At 45.7% G+C, this 18868-nt stretch overlaps 1 protein-coding gene across 3 annotated transcripts in view; it reads left to right on the top strand.

Annotated features, from left to right (window-relative positions):
* The first annotated feature begins 312 nt into the window (after window positions 1-312).
* Window positions 313-18868, top strand: part of LOC119964682 (ubiquitin-conjugating enzyme E2 U-like) — a 111522-nt gene continuing 92966 nt past the window's right edge. Inside the window, exons 1-3 of one of the 3 annotated variants that reach the window (XM_038794482.1) lie at window positions 314-654; window positions 4347-4495; window positions 5884-5965. In XM_038794482.1, coding sequence (XP_038650410.1) covers window positions 4430-4495; window positions 5884-5965 — 148 coding nt within the window. In that variant the 5' untranslated portion in view covers window positions 314-654; window positions 4347-4429. Of the gene's footprint in view, window positions 684-4346; window positions 4500-5883; window positions 5966-18868 lie in introns of all 3 variants that reach the window. The other 2 variants (XM_038794483.1, XM_038794484.1) reach the window with 2 other exon arrangements.

Raw genomic sequence — 18868 nt, 5'->3', positions numbered from 1 at the left:
GGCTTTTATGTGTCTCATCCTAGAGGTGGGGTTGGTAGCTGTCTTGGGTGGGTCCTGGTCCTGGACCTACCGGAGATGGCGACCGTTGTCTTTTATCTTTAGGGATTGGTCATAGTCAGTGGGTAGGGGAGGGGGGCTTATGATTGGGTTTTTTTCAAGGGTAGGTGTTTATAAATGGTATTTTGTTTATATGGATTTGTTTATTATGTGTTTTATAAAATCGAAACTTTAATTAAAATATTTTCAAGATAAAAGTTTGAATGGTGATTGCAATAACCAAATTTTAGGGTGAAAGCTAACAGTATGAAACAATTTTGCGTTGACTGTATTAGACGCCTCAGGTTATGGAGAAGGGTTTGGTGGGAGATTTTTACGTTGTGCTAATGTTTGTATTAGAGGAATTCAGAGTGAGGTTTAAATGGAGTTAGTCAGATTGGATTAAGGTCAATTCCACAGACTGTTCCTGCAGCGACTGTGTGTAGCCAGCAGGGGGAGGAGGAAGCAACACCGCCTACTCCCACCGGAAACACCATCTACTCGTAACCGAGCAACCGGGGCAACACTTCCGGTCCTCAGGAGCACAGCTGTAGACACCCAATTTTGGGCGAAATTTGCTGGAAATCTGCGGATTGAGCACTCGGGCCAAAACTGAGGGTACTGCACGTTTCAGAAATATATTTCAGGTGCTTAAGTTTTAACCTTTCATTTAAAAGATAAATACATTTGCATTCACTCCATCGCTCCTAAAGGAAGCCGATCTCTGTAATTATTGTCCTTAACTTTTATTAAGTGTTGATAAATCTGTTTTGAGCTCCAACATTTGTGAACAAGCTGGACTGCAACTGGAAATGGAAACTCCCTCTCGATAATGCCCCTAAACGCCGCAGTAATACCCCAAATAATACCTCAATATCCCTTAAAGACTCCTACTCCTATACTTCAATACCCCATTTCACCCTCCCCTCACTATCTCAGACACTCCTTGATACAGACCCCCTCATTACCGTCTACATCCACCCCAAAACTCCTCCATTGCCTCAGTACTCTCGGCACGCTCTATATACCCTGTATACATACATCTACCATCTATGCCTCTCATACCCACCCTCTAGCAACTACATCTACCCTCAGTGCCCTGTACACTTAGGCCTGGTGGCCTTACACCTACCCTTAACGCAATGACTCCCTGCACCCATTCTTGGGATGCTATACACCTCGCTTAGTTCAATTCCCCAAACAGCTACCATTCATACCCCTTTATATCAACCTTTTGGGGGTAACCATTGATGAAAAACTGAACTGGACTAGCCATACCAACACTATGGCTTCAAGAACAGGTCAAAAACTAGGAATCCTGTAGAGGGTAACTCACCTCCTGACTCCTCAAAGCTTGTCCACCATCTACAAGGCACAAGTCAGGAATGTGATGAAATACTCTCCACTTGCCCAGGTGAGTGCAGCTCCAACAACACTCCACGAGCTCAACACCATCCAGGACAAGGCAGCCCGCTTGATTGGCACCCCGTCCACAAACAATCACTGCCTCCAGTGTATACCATCCAGAAGATGCACTGCAGGAGCTCACTAAGGTTCCTTGACAGCACCTTCCAAACTCATGACCACGACCATCTAGAAGGGCAAGAGCAGCAGACACATGGGAACCACCACCTGGAAGTTGCCCTCCAAACCACTCACCATCCTGATTTGGAAATGTCTCACTGGCCCTTCACTGTTGCTGGAACACCATCCCTAACAACACTGTGGACACCACATGGACCACAGTGGTTTAAGAAGGCAGTTCACCCCCACCTTCTCAAGGAAAATTTGAGATGGTCAATAAATGCTGACCTAGCCAGTGATATCCACATCCCAAAAATGAATTTTTAAAAATCGACGTCCGAACAATGCCCATTTCATTCGCCATCAGTGGCCACTACACCTCCCTTAGTTCATACTCTGAACTTCCCCTCAGTGCCTCGTTTACCTGCCCTTAGACTAATATCCACCTGAGGAAGGAGCAGTGCTCCGAAAGCTAGTGTTTGAAACAAACATGTTGGACTTTAACCTGGTGTTGTAAGACTTCTTACTTAGACTAATAGATCTACCCTTAGCGTTCCCTACAACTGCCCTCAGCTCAATGTCTCTACATCTGTCCCTTCTACCAATCCACAGCTCAGTACTCCCCCCCCCCCCCCCCCATATATGCCCTCAGCTCAGTGATCCCTACACCTGTCCTTTCACCAGCTCAGGGTCTTCCCAAATAACTTTCCAACCAATGATTTACTTTTTGAAATGTGGTCACTGTTGTAATATAAACTTAGGATCAGGATGTTACATAGATGATAGGAGAAGGAGGAGGCCTTTTGGCCCTTCAAGCCTGCTCTGCCATTTATCACAATCATGGCTGATCATCCAACTCAATAGCCTAAGGGTAGCACAGTAGCACAAGTGGATCGCACTGTGGCTTCACAGCACCAGGGTCCCAGGTTCGATTCCCCGCTGGGTCACTGTCTGTGCAGAGTCTGCACATTCTTCCCGTACCTGCGTGGATTTCCTCCGGGTGCTCCGGTTTCCTCCCACAGTCCATAGACGTGCAGGTTAGGTGGATTGGCCATGATAAATTGCCCTTCATGATCAAAAAGGTAAGGAGGGGATAGGGTGGAAGTGAGGGCTTAAGTGGGTCAGTGCTGACCCGATGGGCTGAATGGCCTCCTTCTGTACTGTATGTTCTATGTTCTAATCCTGTTAACCTATTACTGGCACAAGCTTGTGTCAAGTGTGTGATGCAAGACCTCAGAACTTCTAGTTGAAACTACTTTTTGAATTTAATTGATAGAGACTTTGAAGATGGGAAGTAATGACCAAAAAAGATCTTTTAAACCTTGAATTAATGCCAGATTTTTATTTTAACTGCCAGACTAAAGGGATTTTCTAGGGAACTTTCAGGAGCTGAATGTTAGCAAGTCACAGACCCACCAAGGATATTGTTGTCAGTTCTACTCTTTCTAGTTTCCCATCAGAGGTGTGTTGTGTTGTGAAGAGCCCACAAGGTGTCAAATCAGGTTAGCAAGGAATGAAATCTCCGTAAAAATGTGTTACGGCTGGGATGGGAGTAGTGCCCGTCTTATTGAGCCCCACGACATCGCATTTAAATTTTAATGTTTAATTTACTCATGAAAATGGGCAATTGTTTAAAACAATTAATAAAAGAGACTTTAACCAGGTACCTTCAATAAACTCAGAACAATTGTTTATTGTAAAACAAAACTCTTTAACAAGTTGCAGGTACTGGTTAACACAATAGTTATCCATCCAGATTACAATCTATCTCTTCCTAAAACAATGCCCCCAGCGCACATACAGACAAACACACACACAGCCTGTAGAAATGGGCTTTAGAGGGTAGGCATTATACAATAAAGGATAAAGTTTTAAGGGTCTTGATGCTGTCCAGCTGGAGTTCCCTCTTGTGAACACGGGCTGTTGGTCTGCGTATATGTAAGTTTTCACCAACAGAACTTTGGTGTTGAGGAAAATGTGGGGCTGGATCAATTCTTCTGGTCTCAGCTTTGCTAGTCCAAATGCGGAAACATTGAGGATTCTCAGGCTACAAGTTAATAACAACACAAAAATTCCAGCAAGGAACAGAGTGAGAGGGTAAGCCTTTCTTTCTCAGCTTATTCCCCAAGATTAACTTCAAAACAAGAGGCCTGCTTGTTGACATTTCGAAGATTAACATCTGACCCTTTTTTTAAAGAAACTCCCCGGTCAGCATCCAAATGTCTAGATAATACAATGGCTTTCCATATTTTAAAAGAAACATTTAGTCTTGAAAGATATGATGCTAATAAGTGTTATATCTTTGGTTTTGGAAACTTATTGGCAGTCAGCTTTATGGGTGGTGATCTCTGAAGAAGCCATGCATCTTCCATGTCACCTGCAGAGGTTGGGCAGAGAAAGGGGATAAATATACAATGGTTAAAAAAAAATCATACTCCAAAATACCCTTCAAGTAAGAAATAAAATAAACCTAGTGTTCACATCATATGGTATAATAGCGTGTCAATTCAGACTGCAGTTTTCCCGATCATCATCACACTAAAACAAGACAAACTCTCAGTGTGAACATATTAAACAGGATAATTTCCTACTGTCAAGAAACCAATTTTGCATTAAAGTTCAAATGGCATCTTGCCTTTCATACAAAATCACTTTTCTTCCTATTCATCCCTCAAAATACGTGATTGGCAATGTTGTTTGGATTTAGATGTTATTTAATTAATTTTGTTTATTTAACTATTGTAGTATATTAAACTGTGCTTTCTGATTTGTTTGACACTACCAAGGTGGAGGAAGGATAAAATGACTTATTTTATACTGATGCGATTAAGCAGATTGTTTCTTTGATGAGGAGTCATCCTGAAAGGCCATGCAATCCAAGGCTTACTTATTACTGGAAAGAGAATATGCACAACTTCAAGAAGCTAGACTCTTTGTAAGTAAGTCTGAAGAGCTTAATATATTAGTTGACCTTCTATGACAGGAAAGACTTTCGCACAGTCTGCTTTGCATTATTTTCTCCCTCAGAATTGACACAAAATCTGGGGATCAGAGCTAAGTGATTTGACCCTTTTTGACAGATCTCGGTTGTCATTTTCCTATTTTTCCCATATTTTGTCAACTTGATGTCCTGAAGTATTGCTCACAGACAAAACAGCTTTATTATATCATCCCAGTCCTGTTCAACTTCCAATCTTGAGTTATTTTTGGTACCTGCTCTATCTTTCAAATTCTCTCTCTCATAGTTGCTTCCATTGATGTCTCTGTATTGTCTGCAGCCTTGTTCTGATTCTTTCTCTGCCGAATTCCTTAGGTCTTTCCTTCCCTTTTCACTGCCACTGCTACCGTCCCAACCTCTTCACCCCCCTGATCATCACTTTCTCTTTGAATCTCCCCGGACTCTCTTCCTCACACTATCTTTCATAGTTAGATGATGAATAAGGTAAGTGAGTTGTTTGATTTTGTGCTGTTTGATATTTTTGAATTGGTCGCATTTAAGTACATAAAAGTTCTTGAGCCAATTTGTGCAATATGGAAATAATTGGCTCAGTTGGTAAGCATTTGATGGGTGAAATTTGAACAATCCGATGCTTTCTGCCATAAAGACACAGAATTCATATTCCCATATTTTACAGATATAGGCTAAACCCAAAATGTTTAAATATAGATGTACTAATGCATAATTTAATAATAATAATCTTTATTGTCACAAGTAGGCTTACATTAATACTGCAATGAAGTTACTGTGAAAAGCCTCTAGTCGCCACATTCCGACGCCTGTTTGGGTACAGTGAGGGAGAATTCAGAATGTCCAAATTACCTAACAGCACGTTTTTCGGGACTTTTGGGAGGAAACCGAAGCACCCGGAGGAAACCCACACAGACACGGGGAGAACATGCAGACTCCACACAGACAGTGACTCAAACCAGGAATCGAACTAGGAACCCTGGAGCTGTGAGGCAACGGTGCTACCCACAGTGCTACTGTAATTTATCTGATTAACAGGAATTTAGATTAAACTGATCAACAGGAATTTCAAAGCTGACGAGGACACTTTTTCTGCACTTTAACTTGATTTCCCTGCAGATAGTGCTTCCTGCTAAAGTACAGTTATGCGGGTGATAGCTGCCCTCTTGGGTGAGCCAGGACAGTATTGGTAGATTAATTTTCCATGGAAGGCAAAACTGAACCCAAATGTCTTCGCTCACCATTCAACTGGGTCACTGGATGTTGCAGTTGGGAGGAGGGCATCCAAATAAATGTGCATGTTTGAAGGTACCCAGGGCACTTCAATAACACAATATACTTTTATGCAACTGTAGGGCATTACCGTGTCCCCAGTCAGAGATGATCTGTTGGAGTGGGTGGCCACAGTTCAGGGATTGAAAGATTCCCTATGGGAAGGTAAGAAATGAACTGAACCGCAATCATTAATTTAATTTATTTCTGAAACTTCATGTGTTGTGGAGAGCAAAAACTGAAATGGCTTGTTCTACATCAGATGTTGGCAATTATTAATTTAAATGAAAAGGCCACAATAAAAGTCTGGCCGTCTGTTTCAAATCTTCAGCTGTTTGATAATTACTCGGCATTTCTTCCTGTCTGTGCACAGTTTTCAGTTCTAATAAATCTGAGCATTTTCACATTCCCCCGTTTCCTTTTTTGAAATTGATAAATGCGATGGTAAATTCACTCTGCATCACGTTGGCGCTAAATGGCTGACAGATGGGGTTGAAATTGCAAAGGAAATTCCATTCTGAAGGAAACAATTTAACAATTAATTTTAGGTTTTCATTGTTTTCTATACAAATTATCATTCTTTTTGCCATTTTTTTTCTTCCTTGTTTTTCTACCAGTTTTACCCCCTGCCCTCCTCCTGTCCTGAATTCATTGATTTCTTGCTGGAGGAGAATTCCATAAGCAACACTTATCACCAGCATCATCTTGATGTCTCTTTCCTTACTCTCTCCATCTTCCCTTAAACTCTGTCTCTGTATGTCTGTCTTCCCTCTTGCTCCCTCGCCCCTCACTCACTCACCCAACTCATATTATTTTCCTGTTGTGTTCCCTCTTTCTTCAAGGTGTTGCTCAATACTGATCACCAGTAGCAGGATCTATGCTTGTGTTCTACTCTCTAATCTCAGACCAGTGAAGGCAATTGTAGCTCAGTTTAAAGTCACTCCAACTGAGAAGCACAAACCCAGCATAGATTGAACCTAGGATCTTTGTAGTTTCAATTGCTCTAAGATTTACTGTTCAAAACAGTTGGACTACCTTACAAGCCCATCTCCTGTTCATTACTTATTTTATATTGAACTTAGTTGTCAAAATGAAGTGTAAAGTTTCAATGGTTGACCTACAAAATGTTGGTCTTTGAAGGCTCACTCATCCTGTCCAGTGTGTAAATAATCTCTATAAACAAGAATGTCTCAGGTAATTGCAATTTAAGTAGAATTAGAGGCCCTGCATTGGTCCTTGCTGCCTTCAAACTCCCGGAAAACATCTCCTGGCATCTGCTTCTGAACATTACTGGAAAATAGACATGGATGTCGGATGAGAAGGGGCGGATCATTGCATAATAGACAAAAAGTCTGTTAACACTTATCCCAGGCACACACACATGTTGGCAAATTATCAGAGGGTAGTCAGTGCCTATTGGAACTGTTGCCTACGTGTGTCAATACCTTCTGAAGAAATAAAATACAAGAAAAGGCTGGGATGCCGTGGGGGCAAAAATATGACATACACCATTTTTGAAAGGTGTGATATAGAATTATACCTGTGACCTATTGCAGCATTAAATTCTCAATCTTCACTCAAGGCCTGATGCTTCTGTACATCAAGGGAGTGTAAAATCTCTTGAAATATATTCAGGAGAGACTTCTATGTCAATATGTGGAAGGTCCAATAAGGGACAGCGCAGTGCTGAATCTAATTCTGGGGGATGAAGCCAGACAGATGTTTGAAGTGGCAGTGGTGAAGCATTTAGTGATAGCAACCACAACAGTATGATTTAAGTTTGTTTTGGAAAAAGAGAAAGTTGGTCTGCAAAAAACGGTTTTGGATTGGGGAAGGCACATTTTATTAGAATAAGGCAGGATCTGGCCAAAGTAGACTGGAAGCAGCTTCTTGTGGGAAAATCTACAGCAAAGCAGTGGGGGGGGGGGGGGGGGGGGGGGGGGGGGGTGTTCAAAAAGGAAACAGGGAGAGTACAGGTCCAATATGTTCCCTTTAGGTTGAAATGTAGGAGTAACAAACCTAGAGAATCCTGGATATCTAGGAATATTCACGACTGGTTAAGAGAAAAAGGCGAGGCTTTTCGCAGGTATAAAGGGAGCAATCAGCAGAAGCCTTAGTGGAGTCTCAAACGTGCAGGGGAACTTAAAGTAATTAGGAAAGAAAATAGGGGCCATGAAAAAGCACTGACAGATACGAATAGGGATAACCCCTCGACATTCTGTCAGTATATTAAGGGGAAGTGGATAATCAGGGAATGAGTAGGGCCCTTTAGGGATCAAGGGGACAACCTGTACCTGGAGCCGGAGGACATTGGTATTAAACAAGTACTTCGCAACTACCTTCACTCGAGAGGAGGATGTAGGTATAGAATTTGGGCAAATGGTCTACTGTGAAATCCTTGAACAGTTTGACATAGGATTTTGCGTGCTTTAAAGTGGACAGATCCCCACGTCTGGATAAGTTGTATACCAAGCTGCTGCAGGAGGCAAGGGAAGAAATTACAGGGGCCCTGACCCAAATTTTTAATTCCTCACTGGCCGCAGGGGAGGTGCCAGAGGATTGGAGGACAGCTAATGTAATTCAACTTTTTGAGAAGGGTGGCAGAGATAAACCAGGGAATTGCAGACCAGTGAGTCTCAATCAGTGATAGGGAAACTACTGGAGAAAGTTCTGAAGGAGAGAATTAATCTCCACTTGGAGAGGCAAGGTTTGATCAGGGACAGTCAGCATAGCTTTGTCAGAGTGAAGTCATGCCTGACAAATTGGTTGAATTTTTCGAGGAGGTGATCAGGTGTATAGATGTGGGTAGTGCAGCTTATATGGATTTCAGCAAAGCGAAGATCCCACATGGGAGGCTGATAAAGAAGATAAAAGCACATGGGTTTCAGGGTAATTTAGCAGATTGGTTCCAAAACTGGCTTAATGGTAGGAGACAGAGGGTGGTGATAGAAGGCAGTTTGTGTGACTGGATGCCGTTATCCAATGGCTTAGCACAGGGATCAGTGCTAGCTCCATTATTGTTTGTGATCCATATGAATGACATGGATGAGAATGTTGGGAGGACAGGAGAGGAAGATAAGTAAGTTTGCAGATGACACAAAGATTAGAAGGGTGGTTAATAGTGAGGAAGAAGGTCTTGGGTTGCAGGAACATATAGACGGGTTAGGCAGATGAGCAGATGAAATTTAAACCCTGAAAAGTGGAAGGAGTAACAAGATTCATTGAATGGCAGGACGCTCGGAAGTTCAGAGGAACAGATGGATCTTGGGAATCTGAGGGAGAGAGCAGGATCAGAGGGAGAGAGCACATCCTGAGTGAGGTAGAGTCAGAGTGAGTGTGGGTGTTGGAAATTTGGGGCACAGTGAGAATTTGGCGCAGAGGGGAAAGTGGTTGTTTTTACTTTTTTCTTTGCTTTCTAACTTTTGAAATCTTCAGAGTGGTCTTGCTCTATTGCAGTAGTGGAGCCTACAATGGAGAGAGCTGATTGGTAAGTACTGGGTAAGGTTGGGTAAGTATTTACTACCTTTATAGCTTATAGTTTGTCAGGTCTTTTTGTGGTTTATAGTTTGTAAGGTCTATATCTGTAGTAAAGAGGACCAGAAAAGAAGGGCCCTAGAGTAATTGATATTATCTGATATTAAACATCTTCCAATGGTTTAATTTAAAGGGATAAATCATGGCAGGAGAGTGCAAAGCCATGGTGTGCTCTTCATGCTCCACACAGGAAGCTGGGAACATTTTCAGTGGCCGGGGCCAGCACATGTGCAGGAAGTGTCTCCAGCCGCAGCTCCTGGAAACAAGGGTTTCAGAGCTGGAACGGCAACTGGGGCCACTGTAGAGGTAGAGAGTATTGTGGATAGCATGTATAGAGAGATGGTCACACCGCAAGCTGCGACCCCACAGTCAGGAAGGGAATGGGTGACCACCAGTGTGAGCAAGAGGACTAGGCAGGCAGTGCAGGAATCTCCTTTGACCATTCCTCTGCAAATCAGATGAATCACTTTGGATACTGTTAGTGGGAATGGCCTCTCAGGGGAAGCATCAACAACCAAATTTGTTGCATCACAGTTGGTTCGACTGCACAGGGGAGAAGTAAAAAGTGTGGAAATGCAATAGTTATGGGGGATTCAATTCCATCGTTATTAGTGTAACAAGTAGGCTTACATTAACACTGCAATGAAGTTACTGTGAAAAGACCCTAGTCGCCACACTACAGTGCCTATGCGGGTACACAGAGGGAAAATTCAGACTACCCAATTCACCTAACAAGCACATCTTTCAGGACTTGTGGGAGGAAACTGGAGCACCCGGAGGGAACCCACGCAGACACTGACTCTGCACAGACAGTGACCCAAGCCGGGAATCGAACCTGGGACCCTGGAGCTGTGAAGCAACAGTGCTAACCACTGTGCTACCATGCCGCACTTGTAAGGGAAATAGGTAGGTGTTTATCTGGCCACAAATGAGTCGCCAGTGTTGGTGTGTTGCCTTCATGATGCTGGGGTCAAGTATGTCTCGGAGCGGTTACAGGACATTCTGGAGGGGAAGGGTCAACAGTCATTGGTTGTGGTATATAATGGTGTACCATTGGGTGGCACGGTAGCACAGTGGTTAGCACTGTTGCTACACAGCACCAGGGTCCCAGGTTCGTTTCCCGGCTTGGGTCACTGTCTGTGCAGAGTTTGCACGTTCTCCCCGTGTCTGCGTGCGTTTCCTCCGGGTGCCTCCCACAATCCAAAGATGTGCTGGATAGGTGGATTGGCCATGCTAAATTGCCCCTTAGTGTCCAAAAAGGATAGGTGGGGTTACGGGGATAGGGTGGAGGTGTGGGGTTAAGTAAGGTGCTCGTTATAAAGGCCAGTGCAGATACGATGGGCCGAATGGCCTCCTTCTGCACTGTAAATTCTATGATTCTATGATTGTATGGTACAAACGACATTGGTTTAAAAAAAGGGATCTGGTCCTAAAAGCAGAATGGAGGGACTTAGGAAGTAAGTTGAAAAGTAAGACCTCGAAGGTAGTGATCTCAGGATTACTGCTCGTGCCACGTGCTAGTCAGAGTAGAAATAGCAGGATATATTGGGTGAGTACTGTGGTGATATATATCACTGTAAATACACAAGGGTTTAATGTAAATACACTACTACTAAGTAAACACTAGAGAGAGCACCAGAGACATCATGACATGCAGACATACAGCTAATGAACACATAGAATAGGACACGACCAATGGGCAGTCAAGACACCCAGTGGTGACACGACCACAAGGGGGCATTACACAACCCATATATAAGGACAGGGCACACATGCTCTGTCTCTTTCCGCAGGCGACACTTGGAGAGTAGGACAGGGGCAGATCAGAAGTATCACACCCAGCATGTGGCTTAGAGCAGACTGGTTGGTTAGAGTGAGTTACTATGGCATAGCAAGATTAGCAGGAGAGTTGAACTCATAGAGAACTGTGCTAATGGTTCAATAAATCACATTGAACTTGCTTCAAAGTCTGGAGTATCTTTGGGTCAAAGCTGCATCGAGTTGCAGCCTGTGTTATCCCAGAGTACATAACATAGCAAATACATGGCTGAAGAGATGGTGCGAGGAGGAACGTTTTGTATTCTTGAGGCATTGGGACTGATTCTGGGAGAGTAGGAGGACCATTACAAACTGGAGGGGTTACACCAGGGCAGGACTGGGACTGATGCCCAAGGAGGAATATTTTCTAGAGTGATTGGGGAATGTTGCAAATAAAATGGGGATGGAAAACCTGTGCAAGGAATCAGAGGAGAGGGAATCAAGAACAAGAACAAAAGACAGAAAGGGGAATAAGAAAAGTGATATGCAGATAAATCAAGTGCCAGAATCAAACAGATGCTACAGTGAAAAACAGTGAATGGATAAGTAATATTTAAAGACAAACCTAAGGCTTTGTGCCTTAACGCGCAGAGCATTTGCAATAAAGTTGATGAACTAATTGCACACATAGATGTAAATGGGTATGATATAGTCGGAATTACGGAGACATAAGAACATAAGAACATAAGAACTAGGAGCAGGAGTAGGCCATCTGGCCCCTCGAGCCTGCTCCGCCATTCAATTAGATCATGGCTGATCTTTTGTGGACTCAGCTCCACTTTCCGGCCCGAACACCATAACCCTTAATCCCTTTATTCTTCAAAAAACTATCTATCTTTACCTTAAAAACATGTAATGAAGGAGCCTCAACTGCTTCACTGGGCAAGGAATTCCATAGATTCACAACCCTTTGGGTGAAGAAGTTCCTCCTAAACTCAGTCCTAAATCAACTTCCCCTTATTTTGAGGCTATGCCCCCTAGTTCTGCTGTCACCCGCCAGTGGAAACAACCTGCCCGCATCTATCCTATCTATTCCCTTCATAATTTTAAATGTTTCTATAAGATCCCCCCTCATCCTTCTAAATTCCAACGAGTACAGTCCCAGTCTACTCAACCTTTCCTCATAATCCAACCCCTTCAGCTCTGGGATTAACCTAGTGAATCTCCTCTGCACACCCTCCAGCGCCAGTATGTCCTTTCTCAAGTAAGGAGACCAAAACTGAACGCAATACTCCAGGTGTGGCCGCACTAACACCTTATACAATTGCAACATAACCTCCCTAGTCTTAAACTCCATCCCTCTAGCAATGAAGGACAAAATTCCATTTGCCTTCTTAATCACCTGTTGCACTTGTAAACCAACCTTCTGTGACTCATGCACTAGCACACCCAAGTCTCTCTGAACAGCGGCATGCTTTAATATTTTATCGTTTAAATAATAATCCCGTTTGCTGTTATTCCTACCAAAATGGATAACCTCACATTTGTCAACATTGTATTCCATCTGCCAGACCCGAGCCCATTCACTTAACCTATCCAAATCCCTCTGCAGACTTCCAGTATCCTCTGCACTTTTCGCTTTACCACTCATCTTAGTGTCATCTGCAAACTTGGACACATTGCCCTTGGTCCCCAACTCCAAATCATCAATGTAAATTGTGAACAATTGTGGGCCCAACACGGATCGCTGAGGGACACCACTAGCTACTGATTGCCAACCAGAGAGACACCCATTTATCCCAACTCTTTGCTTTCTATTAATTAACCAATCCTCTATCCATGCTACTACTTTACCCTTAATGCCATGCATCTTTATCTTATGCAGCAACCTTTTGTGTGGCACCTTGTCAAAGGCTTTCTGGAAATCCAGATATACCACATCCATCGGCTCCCCGTTATCTACTGCACTGGTAATGTCCTCAAAAAATTCCACTAAATTAGTTAGGCATGACCTGCCTTTTACGAACCCATGCTGCGTCTGCCCAATGGGACAATTTCTATCCAGATGCCTCGCAATTTCTTCCTTGATGATAGATTCCAGCATCTTCCCTATTACCGAAGTTAAACTCACTGGCCTATAATTTCCTGCTTTCTGCCTACCTCCTTTTTTAAACAGTGGCGTCACGTTTGCTAATTTCCAATCCACCGGGACCACCCCAGAGTCTAGTGAATTTCGGTAAATTATCACTAGTGCATCTGCAATTTCCCTAGCCATCTCTTTTAGCACTCTGGGATGCATTCCATCAGGGCCAGGAGATTTGTCTACCTTTAGCCCCATTAGCTTGCCCATCACTCCCTCCTTAGTGATAACAATCCTCTCAAGGTTCTCACCTGTCATAGCCTCATTTCTATCAGTCGCTGGCATGTTATTTGTGTCTTCCACTGTGAAGACCGACCCAAAAAACCTGTTCAGTTCCTCAGCCATTTCCTCATTTCCCATTATTAAAACTCCCTTCTCATCCTCTAAAGGACCAATATTTACCTTAGCCACTCTTTTTTGTCTTATATATTTGTAAAAACTTTTACTGTCTGTTTTTATATTCTGAGCAAGTTTACTCTCATACTCTATCTTACTCTTCTTTATAGCTTTTTTAGTAGCTTTCTGTTGCCCCCTAAAGATTTCCCAGTCCTCTAATCTCCCAGCAATCTTTGCCACTTTATATGCTTTTTCCTTCAATTTGATACTCTCCCTTATTTACTTAGATATCCACGGTCGATTTTCCCTCTTTCTTCCGTCCTTCCTTTTTGTTGGTATAAACATGGCTGCAGAATGACCAGGGAAGGTAATTGAACATCTCAGGGTATTCGGTATTTAGGCAGGACAGACAAAAAGGAAAAGGCGGTGGATTTGCATTGATGGTTAAAGAGGAAACTACCAGGACAGCACGGTGGTGCAGTGGTTAGCACGGCTGCCTCATGGCACCGAGGTCCCAGGTTCAATCCCGGCTCTGGGTCACTATCCGTGTGGAGTTTGCACATTCTCCCCGTGTTTACGTATATTTCGCCCCCAGAACCCAGAGATGTGCAGGGTAGGTGGATTGGCCACACTAAATTGCCCCTTAATTGGAAAAATGAATTGGGTACTCTAAATTTTTTTTGAAAAAAAGAGGAAACTACCGTAATAGAAAGGAAAAATATTAGCTCCAACAATGTGGAATCTGTATGTGTAGAGCTGAGAAACACCAAGAGGAAAAAATTGTAAGGTTGATGTTCGGAATGGTATTAAACAGGAAACTAATGACGCCTGTGATAAAGGAACATCTGCAATTATGGGTAATTTCAATTTGCATATAGATTGGGCAAATCAAATTAGTTATAATACTGTAGAGGAGGAATTCCTGGAATGTATGCAGGATAGTTTTCTGGATCAATACATTGAGGAACCAACTGGAGAACAGGCTATCCTAGACTGGGTATTGTGTAATGAGAAAGGAATCATTGAAAATCTAGTTGTGCAAGACCCTTTGGGAATGAGCGATCATAATATGATATAATTGTTTATCAAGATGGAGAATTACATAGTTGATTCTGAGATTAGGATCCTGAATCTTAATAAAGGAGATTATGATGGTATGAGGCATGAATTGGGCAGCACAGTAGCAGAAGTGGCTAGCACTGTGGCTTCACAGCACCAGGGTCCCAGGTTAGATTCCTCACTGGGTCACTGTGCGGAGTCTGCAAGTTCTCCCTGTGTCTGCATGGGTTTCCTCCGGGTGCTCCAGGTTCCTCCCACAGTCCAAAAATGTGCAGATTAGGTGGCTTGGCCATGATAAATTTCCCTTGGTGACCAAAAAGGTTAGGAGGGGCTATTCAGTTATGGGGATAGGGTGGAAGTGAGGGCTTAAGTGGGTCGGTGGCCTCTTTCTCCACTGTATGTTCTATGTTCTATGATGGATTGTGAAACATTACTTTAAGAGATGATGGTGGATACGCAATGGCAAATATTTAAAGAATGCATGGATGAACTACAACAATTGTTTATTCCTGCATGACATAAAAGTAAAAACAGGAAAGGTAGGCAAACCATAGCTTACAAGGAAAATTAAAGATAGCATTGATGTAAGGAAGAGGCATACAAATTGGTCAGATAAAACAACAGGCGGATTAGGGACGGTTTAGAATTCAACAAAGGAGGACCAAGGGATTGATTAAGAAGGGGGACAAAAAGGACTTCCAGTGGCAGTGATGCAGCAGTAAGCCACACATGTGGGAGCTCCCGTTTTAAAGAGATTTTTCGGCTCTTTTGAGAGCCCAAAACGGAACTTTTTCGACGTCTCCCGGTGGGGGAAGGTGTGCTGAACGACTTTCCCTGCAGTCCATGACTCGAACTCGGAGTGGAAAGGTGGAAAAAACAGCAGCAGCTCCTCAGAAAAAACGGGGGAAGGGATCCAAGATGGCCACCGACAGAGCTCCAGAGGAGTGGAGACTCTGGGCCCAGAAACAACAAACTGATCTCCTGCGCTGCTTTAAAGAATTCAAGGATGAAGTACTGAGCTCTCTGCAGGAAACAAACAGAAGGCTGTCAGAGATTCAGTCCACCCAGGGTGCTGCCATCAAGAAGTTGCAGACGCAGGCCATTGAACGAGAGGAGGAGGCCGTGGTCCTCGTGAGTAAGGTGGAGGGGCACGAAGCACTCCACAAGAAGTGGCAGGAACGCTTCGAGGAGCTGGATCACCGCATGAGGCGGAAAAACCTGCGGATCTTGGGCCTTGCGGAGGGGCTAGAGGGATCGGACCTGACAGCCTATGTGGCTGTAATGCTGAATTCGCTAGTGGGGGCCGGGTCTCTCCATCTGCCCCTGGAGCTGGAGGGAGCACACAGAGTACTGGCCAGGAGGCCTAAGGAGAATGAACCCCCGCGTGCGGTGCTGGTGAGGTTCCACCGGTCCAGTGATCGGGACTGCGTGCTGCGCTGGGCCAAGAAGGTGAAGAGCAGCAATTGGGAGAATGGGGTAGTGCGGATCTACCAGGACTGGAGTGCGGAGGTGGCTAAGCGGCGGTCCGGATTTAATCGGACGAAAGAGGTGCTTTATAGAAAAAAGATAAAGTTCGGAATGTTGCAGCCCGCGAGCCTGTGGGTAACTTATTCGGACCGGCACCATTATTTCGATTCCCCGGAGGAGGCGTGGGCCTTCGTGCGGACGGAGAAACTGGACTTGAACTAGGGGTTGGGGGTTGCGAGGTCGGCTGTAAGATATTAGTGCTGGATTCGGCTGTTGCTGTGTTCTCTTTTTCTTCGGTATTTTTCGTCTTGTTTTAGTACTTTTGCAATTTTGATATGGTTATTTACGGAGGGGTTGTTCTGCTATGTTTTTGTTTTTGTGCTTGGGGCATTGTTTGGGCTGTGTATCTTGCGGGGAGGGTCGGGGGGGTATGTTGTACTCTATGTCGGAGTGGGGGTATGGAGGGGGGCTGATATTTGGGAGCTGCGTCAGAAGGGTGTGGTGGGGCAGGGCGAAAGCGCGGGCTTTCCTCTGGTTTCCCGCACTGCGGGGCTGGGGGGCGGAGACGGTGACGGGGGAGGTGGGGCCTTAACTGGTTCTTCCCCGCACTGGAGCGGTGCCAGGAGGAGGGATAGATTGGGGGATGATCCCACTTCGGGAGGGGTCGGGCTATTGGCGGGAGTTTCCGGGGTCAGCAGAAGTTAGCTGACCCACGGAAGTACAATGGAGGACGGTTCGCGGCTGGGAGAGTTCCTAGCCTGGGGGGGAAGGGAGGGGGGGAAAGGGGAATACCGGGTTGCTGCTGGTAGGGGCAAGAAGGAGCTGGTGGGGGCTGGGGGGACAGAGGTGAGGGGTTGTCGCTATGGGGACGGGGTCGAGCAGGGGATGCTGGCCTGGGGCGGGCAGTCGACGGGCTATGGCTAGCCGACGGGGGAGGGGGGCGGGACGCCCTCTGATCCGGTTGGTCACCTGGAATGTGAGAGGGTTGAATGGGCCGGTGAAGCGGTCAAGGGTACTGGCTCACCTGAAGGGGCTAAAGGCGGATGTGGCAATGCTTCAGGAGAGTGGCGATTCTGGTGGGGAAAAATGTGTTGTTTGAGGCATCGGAGGTGGTGGCGGATAAGGGGGGTAGGTATGTGATGGTTAGGGGCAGGCTACAAGGAGAGAAGGTGGTACTGGCTAGTGTGTATGCCCCAAATTGGGACGATGCGGGCTTTATGAGGCGTATGTTGGGACGGATCCCGGATCTGGAGGCGGGAGGTCTGATCATAGGGGGGGACTTTAATACGGTGTTGGATCCTTCACTGGATCGGTCCAGCTCTAGGACGGGCAGGAGGCCGGCGGCGGCCAAGGTACTGAGAGGGTTTATGGATCAGATGGGTGGAGTGGATCCATGGAGGTTTGTGAGGCCGAGGGCACGTGAGTACTCTTTCTTCTCCCACGTACATAGGGCCTACTCTCGGATAGATTTCTTCGTGGTGAGTAGGGGACTGATTCCGAGAGTGGAGGAGGCCGAGTATTCGGCCATTGCAATCTCCGACCACGCTCCGCATTGGATAGAGTTGGAGATGGGGGAGGTGCGAGACCAACGTCCATTGTGGCGGTTGGATGTGGGGTTGTTGGCGGAGGAGGAGGTGTGTAGGAGGGTCCGGGCAAGTATTGAGGGGTACCTTGAGGTGAATGATACGGGGGAGGTTCAGGTGGGGATGGTCTGGGAAGCCCTGAAGGCAGTAATTCGTGGGGAGCTGATATCCATCCGGGCACACAGGGAGAGAAGCGAGAGGAGTGAGAGGGATAGACTGGTGGGAAAGATGCTGGAGGTGGACAGGAGGTATGCAGAGGCACCAGAGGAGGGACTGTTGGGGGAGAGGCGCAGCCTGCAGGCTAAATTTGATTTGCTGACCACTAGAAAGGCGGAGGCACAGTGGAGGAAGGCACAAGGGGCAGTGTACGAACATGGTGAAAAGGCGAGTAGGATGCTGGCTCATCAGCTCCGTAAGCGGGATGCGGCTAAGGAGATTGCTGGAGTGAGAGACAAGAGTGGGAATGTGGTGCGGAAGGGGGTAGAGGTGAATGAGGTCTTCAAGGACTTTTACGGGGAACTGTACCGGTCGGAGCCAACGGGGGAGAGGAAGGGAATGGAGAGGGTCCTTGACAGGCTTTCTTTCCCGAAGGTGCAGGAGGAGAAGGTGGAGGGGCTGGGTGCGCCGATTGAGCTGGAGGAGCTAGTTAAGGGGATCGGGCAGATGCAGTCAGGGAAGGCACCGGGGCCGGATGGGTTCCCGGTGGAATTTTATAAAAAGTTCGTGGACCTAGTGGGCCCCTTGCTGGTGCGGACACTCAACGAAGCGTGGGAAGGGGGGACTTTGCCCCCGACGATTTCACGGGCGCTGATCTCGTTAATTTTAAAGAAGGACAAGGACCCCCAGCAGTGTGGTTCATACAGGCCCATATCTCTCCTCAACGTGGATGCTAAGGTGCTGGCAAAAATCCTGGCCACCAGGATAGAGGACTGTGTGCCAGGGGTTGTGCATGAGGACCAGACAGGTTTTGTGAAGGGAAGGCAGCTGAACACGAATGTGCGGAGATTGCTGAATGTCATTATGATGCCGGCGATTGAGGGGGAGGCAGAGATAGTGGTGGCGCTGGATGCGGAGAAGGCCTTCGATAGAGTGGAGTGGGGGTACCTATGGGAGGTGTTGGGGAGGTTTGGATTTGGTGAAGGGTTCATTAGATGGGTAAGGCTGCTATATGAGGCCCCGATGGCGTGCGTG

The sequence above is a fragment of the Scyliorhinus canicula genome, chromosome 4, assembly GCF_902713615.1.
Source record: "Scyliorhinus canicula chromosome 4, sScyCan1.1, whole genome shotgun sequence".
Classification (NCBI taxonomy): domain Eukaryota; kingdom Metazoa; phylum Chordata; class Chondrichthyes; order Carcharhiniformes; family Scyliorhinidae; genus Scyliorhinus; species Scyliorhinus canicula.
The sequence above is the reverse complement of the archived record's forward strand: the minus strand, read 5'-3'. Positions and strand labels throughout refer to the sequence as shown.